The 7683-nt window shown below is 35.1% G+C and overlaps 1 protein-coding gene across 1 annotated transcript in view; it reads left to right on the plus strand.

Annotated features, from left to right (window-relative positions):
* Arl6ip6 (ARF like GTPase 6 interacting protein 6) overlaps positions 1-4664 on the plus strand; it is a 36327-nt gene extending 31663 nt beyond the window's left edge. The window contains exon 4 of the mRNA XM_006974230.4: positions 2752-4664. Within this exon, the coding sequence (XP_006974292.1) occupies positions 2752-2845 (94 nt within the window). The 3' untranslated portion in view covers positions 2846-4664. The remainder of the gene's footprint in view (positions 1-2751) is intronic.
* The last annotated feature ends 3019 nt before the right edge of the window (positions 4665-7683 follow it).

The following is a 7683-nucleotide window of genomic DNA, read 5'->3' on the forward strand; positions in this document are numbered from 1 at the left end:
GTATTACGTATGTGTGCATGCATGTATGTACAGATGCCACAGCACATGTGTGGAAGTCAGAATACAACTTTTTGAGTCTTCTGCCAGCCATAGGTTCCAAGTATTAAACTCAGGTATTAGGCTTATGTAGCAAGTGCTTTTACTTGCTGAGCTATTCTGCCAGCCCCACTTTTTAGAATATGTCAACCTACTAGAATAAGCAAAAAATTTGTCACTGCAATATAGTTAATGGAATAATTAGAAAAATATAAGCAAAACTCTTAAAGAAGTATCAAGAAAAATTACAGGCACATAAATTTTGTGAAGTAGTTGAAACTCACAGTAATTTTAAGTAAGAGATATTTCTTTGCTGTTATTTAGAAACTTGTTGGAAACCACTGCAATTAAATAAATAATCCTATTAGGTTGAAAGCTGAAATTTGTGTTAAAGTCTAGTCTTGTATAATATTAGAGGGACCAGCCTTAATATTATACATCCCAGGGGCTCAGGAGAGAGAACTACTAACGGTGAGGACTATTTTCAGGAAATAGAATCTCAGCACACCGAGCTCTATCGTCCACTTGCTTTAATTCCTCTGGCATAACATCTTTTATACACAGCTTAAGTTCTGTTCTCATGTCTAGCTCCTTTCTTGCCTGATTTCTCTCTATACTTATCTATTGATCCCTCTAAGTTCTATCTTAATTCTCTCATCTTAATTCTGCCTCATCTAGGTCCTTTTCAGCTTGTTCTTACCCAGCTAGTACTTCCCCATCTGGCTCTTCCTCATCTTCCATCTCATTCCTCTAGTACTCTCTTCTAGCCCTTCAATCTAGTTCTTCCCCATCTCAGTTGGTTCCTCTCAAGTTCTTACCCGTCTAGTTCTCCCGTACTCTTTTCTCTTCTCTGACTCTCCGTGCCCTGGAAGTCCTGGTTTATAAAGCCAAGCTTCCAGGGTCAAACGGAGGGGTGATGAGAAGCACATTGAGAGGCAATAACCGTTAATTATCATTTGCAACCCCAAAGGGAAGTGACCAGTGGGGAAATGAATAAACTAAAGGCTAAATTCGGGTAATACCTAAGAAGAGGGAATCTTATGTGCTCAACTATAGTCTTAAACGTGATTGGTAGAAAATGTTAAGAGTCTATAAGTTGCTAGGTCAGTGGGAGAAAATAAAACTCTTTTTTTCCTGTGGCTCCTATCTGTCCAAGCTATCTGCCGTTTTTTCTGCAGAGTGGGGGAAAGTGTGCTCAGTCGCTAGGCAACCTGTGTACAGCTAGATGCCTCTGGTGATAGTTAAAGGGAGAACTGGAACCAGAGGTAAGATTTGGGAAAGGAGGAAGTAAAGCTTAATTGGCACATCCTCCAGGCCTTCTCAAACAGGTAGCCTGGATGCTTAAGTCTGTTCTTAGAGAGTACAGAGGTATCTCTGATAAGGTACTTTCCTCCAACTGGGAATGGACCTGGCCAGATGCTGCCAATGATGATAATTACAGGGAGGCTTGAACTGGGGTTCTGGCTGAGCATAGCTGTCAGTGCAGAAGGTTATCTAAATATTCCTAGAAGTGGTTAGGTAAGGAGTTAGCGGTCTATAAAGTTAGTAAGGCTGTAAGAAAGGAGGGCCCGAGCTGAATTGTGTAAAGCTATTACTTAACATCCACCTGACCTAGGTGGTGTCTCCTTGTGGAATTTATCTGAAATCAGGAGACTTTCATGTGGACTGTTATTACTGCTAGTCCTTGAAAGTAGCCAAGGGAGATATCTGATTCCAGAGAAAGCCTTTCCTAAGGCAGTTCTCCAAATACCTGGAATGTGTATGTCCAGAGAGTGATCAGTCCACACTGTTAGCCCTTCTTAGGGAAAAGTCAATTTGGAAAACTATGAAGGCACACATGATTTTCATAACAGAAGAGAGCTGATAAATAACAAGCCAAGTAACACCAAAAACTCCTTGGGATTTGGCTTCTACTGGAGGAATTCCCTGATTCCTCCAGGTAGTGACTTTGCCGTAACCAGCTGAGTTCTTATGATATATTCCTGCGGCCTGCAGCAGTCTAGCCCACTCACATAGGCTCAAAGGAATAGCTTCTTTCTATAACTGAAAAAGAATTACATGTGCAGGATAAATACTTGGACAAACATGTCCTTTTAAATTATATCTAAGAAAGAACAAGAGCTGGGAGACAGAGTGCTATTTAATGCAAGACTTGTTGGTAATATAACAGATTATATTATTGCTACACAGAATGGAAAGCCATTAAAAAAAAATGGGGTTCAAGTTCAGCACTTTGTACTAATGAAATTATATATATATTTGTTAACCAGAACAATTTTGCTTGTTGGTTTGTTTTTAAATTTTGTTTATATTGTGTGTGTGTGTGTGTGTGTGTGTGTGTGTGTGTGTGTGTGTGTGTGTGTGTGACATTTGTGCCTTTTGTTCAGGTGCCCAAGGATGCTAGGGTATAGGATCCCCTGGAGCTGGTGTTACAGGCAATAATGAACCACCTACTATGGGTGCTGGACAATTCACTTGAAGAGCAGAAAGTGCTCTTAACCACTTCAGTCTCCAAGAGGACTTTTGAAAAAGAATTTAAAATGTATGATGCCATTTTAATCTTGCAAGTGTCTAGTATTTTTTAACTTAAACATTAATGTGTAAAACCTTAGGAAAACTCATTGTGATGTCTTAAGCAGTTTTAGTAAGATCTTACTAGTTTTCTCATACCGAATTACATGTTCTCTTTTTTCTTTGTTTCTCCTTTTTCTCTAGGAAACTGACTGGACATTCTTTCCACATGGGCTATAGTATGGCAATTTTGAATGGTGTTGTAGCTGCTCTTACTGTGGCATGGTGCCTCATGTAAACCCACAGTAGGGCAATATTGTTGGTGAAAGTCCTGATTGTTTTATAATAACAGAAATGAACATTGCCTACTCAGAAGACTATGAAATGTGATTCAGATACATACGTCGTCATCATTATGGAAGAACTTATAGAACATCATTTCAGATACTAGGCAATGGGAATATCTTAAAAGTATAAGATGTTTACCTCATCTTTTTACTTTTGCTTATGTAGTTTTATAAGTTACAGAAAATATTTTAATGGAAATCAAACTTGGAAACTTGAATACAGGATAATGCCTCCATTTCTATGTATACTCTTTTTTTTTTCTAACAAATGTTGATGTTACTGGTTGAGATAGAAGTATTTCTTATTTATATATTACATTAAAAAAAAACACTGCTAACCTGCTAAACCAGGTTCCCTGTTCAGTGAGACCGTTGCAAGAAAAAGAAGAAAACAATGCCTTTGCTTTTAACATTTTATAGAAACTATATCAGTGTCTTTGATAATCAATAGAATGCAAATGTACATTTATATTTTTTATGGAGTATACCTAGGGGTTTTATATATTTTCATAATATTGAATTTATGTTTTTAAAATGATTACATTTATACCTATATGACTGTAAACTTCATTTCTTAGCTGGTATAACCTGTCCTTTACTAAGTATTTTTTTTTAAAGCATTAAAGCACATTGATTTGAGTTTAAGATTAAGTAAATTTATTTTTTAACAAAAAAATATTGAAAATTCAGGGTAAACTATTTGTCATTATAATGTTAAGAAATTTGAAACTGTTAACCATTTCTATTTTCCACAATTGAAAGTATTTATTTTGATGTATATATTGGGGTGGCAAAACTTGTACTATTTTGTTTTTAGTAAATGAAAACCTGAATGTTTTTTAAGTAGAAAAGGTATTTTGATATTATGTATATGTATATGTAATTAAATTTCAATGTGTATGTTGTAATATAGATATATATATAGTTTTATACTTTTTCTGCTTAAATATTTTGTCATGTTAAGATTTTTTGTTGTTTTCATAGTAATTAAACCTTAACTGTTTCTGTCTTGCTCAATATTCTAAGTGTTTAGAAAGTCAACTCAATTTTAGAAAGTTGAATGATTTACACAGCTCTTTTTCCTGGCTGTAGAAAAACTTAGGTAAGGAAAACATTGTGTATTCTAGCTAAGTGGGAAAAGAGTTTATGTAGTGCATTTGCAGCCCCTGATGAATGCTGGCTTCTAAAAGTCTGATGTTTCCTCTGTATTCTCAAAAATAAGAAAAAAAAGTCATTTCCATTTAATTGGAAATGGCTCATAATTTTCTAATTTAAAATGAGAGATGGAGAGGGACATAGACAGGGTCTTACTAAATACCAATCTAATGGCTTAAGTATTCCATCAGTTATGATTGTTAGAATGATTCTATTGTTTTTTTTTTTATTGGCTCGTTCTCATACAATATATTTGACATTCTTTTCATTGCAGCTCTGTCTAGATTTTCCCCACCTCCCTACCCATCCAACTTCATGTTCTCTCCATCTCAGGAAAAAAAAAGAAATCTTTTTGTTTGTTTGTTTGTTTGTTTGTTTGTTTGTTTGTTTGAATGATTCTATTTTTTACTCTCAGCCTTCTTACCTCCTTTTTTTCTACCCTTTTATCTCTAAAGGACTCATTACAAAAATATGTTCAAATTGTAAAATTACTTTATCTCCTCTCCACCTGTGTATAACTCCATCCCCATTATCATCCCAAGTTAGAATGTCTCCTTCCAAATTCTTTGTGTAATGACTAAGATTAAAGTTTATTAGTCTATTATTCATACACAAGGTAGCCTCATTTATAATGTAGATTAAACAGGACATATAATATACTATTTTGTAAGAACACTATGTCTTATGGACTAGCAGTCTATGGGAAAATGTCTGTTCATTCTCTGTACCTAAGGTTGGGTTTCAGTATATGAGGAAAGTGATTGAGGTTATTTATCTTAGACCAAGCTCTCTCCTGGCCACAGTGATTGCAATAAGAATAGAGGGATCTGATTCAAATCAGCAAATTTCTAGGATTTTTCAGTTTGAAACAAAGATAAGAAACTGAGACAGGAACCCAGGAAATGCTGGCAGTCATGTGAACCGAGCTTAGTAGAAAAAGATAAAGGTGAAATGAATACTGCTAATGATATTCTCCTGGTTCTAGAAAGCTAGTGACAACCTGCCATTCTTGAATCTTGGTTACAATGTTTTGGTATGTTTGTTTCTGCTGTTTACATAGGCTTTTGTCATTTGCACCACAAAGTCAAGATGAAGTCACCTAGCAGTTGGAATCATCCATCTCTATTAGTAATGTCAGACAATCATGTAGTATTATCAATCATGTAGTATTATTTATTTGTAAAGTATACATAGGGTATGAGTGTGCTTATGTCTGATGATTAATTAGTCTCAGGAACTTCAAAGGAGCTTTAGAGTAAAGCTAGATACTCATTTTAGTGTTTCATCAGGAATTTTGTTCCCAAATTGAGCTTTAAATGCTATCACAATTTTGTACTATCAAAACATTAGTCTAGTTTTAGTTTTAAGTTTTTTAATCTTAGTTTCCCAGTTTCTTTACCTGCTAAAGGGAAAAATTAATACTAATCTAAGACATTTCAAACTGAAAACTGAGTACAATAATGTTTGTAGGACCTTGATAAGACAATATAATTTATAATTTTAAATATTTATCAAGATGTGGGCTGAAAACTAATGAACTAAGAATGAAAATCAGTCCAGGCAGTGGTGGTGCACGCCTTTAATTTCAGCACTCGGGAGGCAGAGGTAGGTGGATCTGTGTGAGTTCGAGGCCAGCCTAGGCTACAGTGAGTTCCGGGAAAGGCGCAAAGCTCCACAGAGAAACCCTGTCTCAAAAAAAAACAAAACAAACAAACAAAAAAATGAAAATCAAAAGTTAAAATTTCAGAGTAACCAGAAATATTGGAAATGAAAGGATGTTATTAATCAGTAGAGAGTGGAATATATATATCACTATCAAATACTGATAATGGGTTAGTTAATCATATATAAAAGGTTTTCTCAGTCAATTTTTACATTTCTATTAACTTTCTTGACATGTTAATTAGGATCCTATATCTCAAGTAACAAACCACTTGACTAAGGAAAAGAAAAATTGACATATCTACTTGGCCAGGATCCAAGAAATGTTCAAAGGTAAAGGAAAAAGCACTCAAGTAGCTAAACTCAGTGTGTTCACTAACCCATGGATGCAAACCTAATGAACCAAGTTTATCTTCCTGCAAAAGAAAATGAAGGCCTTTAAAAAGGTTTTATTTTTTATGTTATTTTATTTTTTAATTTTTAATTTTTTTTTTGTCTCACCTTCCTCAGTCAGTTTATGCTGTATGTTTGGAAGCCCTCAATTTGATTCTGTGATGCTGTTACTCTTACTTGGAAGTATTAATGGAGGGAACACAGTGATCTATCTAGAACTCTGAGAGGACTTCCACAACAGACTTCTCTAGTCAATTTCTTCTGCATGTTTTGAGTACCTGATTAGATATGTCTATCACATTTTATACTTTTACTTTGGCTTGCCAGTATACTTAAACTTAATTCAAAACGAACAGTGTGGCTATCATAGATCGTCTCCTTACTGTACAGAGCTCTCTTGAGCTTCCTGATCTTTGTGTTCTCTGCTGAATAAATTCAGACAAGATACATGAGTGCAGAGTTTATTACAGAGTAGTAAGACATGAGAGCAGTCAATGGAACATTGCAGAGGAAAAACTCAAGTCTGGAGTGCAGTTTTTCTTAGGGGTGTTAACTAGTTCATGTTTTAGTCGTATTTAGGTTCCCTTATAAATATATAAACATACATATTGGTATATAAAGTATACGTTTATAAATATATAAAACATAAGGAATATAAGAATATATATTCCTAGATATAACCTGCTTATTCTGATAAACAGACTTGTATGTATGATTTCAGAGCTGACTATTTGGTATTGGATAAACAATTGGTGTGTTCTTCCTGCACAGGAGACTATTCCTGCTCTCAGCTTTCTTTAGTTTCCTGTAGTTATTTCTGTAGGGTTGAAGCCTACATTCACTTTTGCATGCTTATTTTTGTCCTTGTTCATCTCATGTTTAAGTTGTCATGTTGGTAAGACTATGGGTGTAAGTTCTGACATTCCTAGGAGACACAGCATCACAGTAAACTACCCTGTCTTCTGGCTTTTACTCTTCCCTCTTCCACAAAGTTCCATGAGCCTTAGATCTGAGAGTTATTTTGTGGATATATCCATTGTAACTGGGATGAACAGCTTTGCACTTTGATTGCTTGTAGTTTTCTGTAGTGATCTCTGTTACAAAAAGAAGTTTCCTTTACTGGAGACGTACTACACTTAGAAGGACAAGCACTTAGAATGTTAGAGAAAGGGGGAACATTACAACAGACACAAATTCAGAGGATAACAAAGATACATTTTAAAAATCTATAATTGTGGCTGGAGAGATGTCTCGGCTATTAAGAGAACTTGTTCTTGCAGAAGACCTAGGTTTGATTCCTAGCACCCTTGGCTGTTCATAACATAACTCCTCTTTCAAGATGAATATGATATAGGCATTTGTAGCAAAGCATCCATATGGAATATAAAATAAAAATTAAAAATTTTTTTCTTAAAAATCTACACTTCCAAGCTGGGTGGTGGTGACATACACCTTTAATTTCAGCATTCAGAGGTAGGCAGATCTCTGAGTTCAAGACCAGCCTGGTCTACAGAATGAGGTCTAGGACAGCCAGGACTACACAGAGAAAACCTGTTTTGGAAAAAAAAAAAATTTCCCT

This window comes from Peromyscus maniculatus, chromosome 4 (genome assembly GCF_049852395.1).
Source record: "Peromyscus maniculatus bairdii isolate BWxNUB_F1_BW_parent chromosome 4, HU_Pman_BW_mat_3.1, whole genome shotgun sequence".
NCBI classification, from domain to species: domain Eukaryota; kingdom Metazoa; phylum Chordata; class Mammalia; order Rodentia; family Cricetidae; genus Peromyscus; species Peromyscus maniculatus.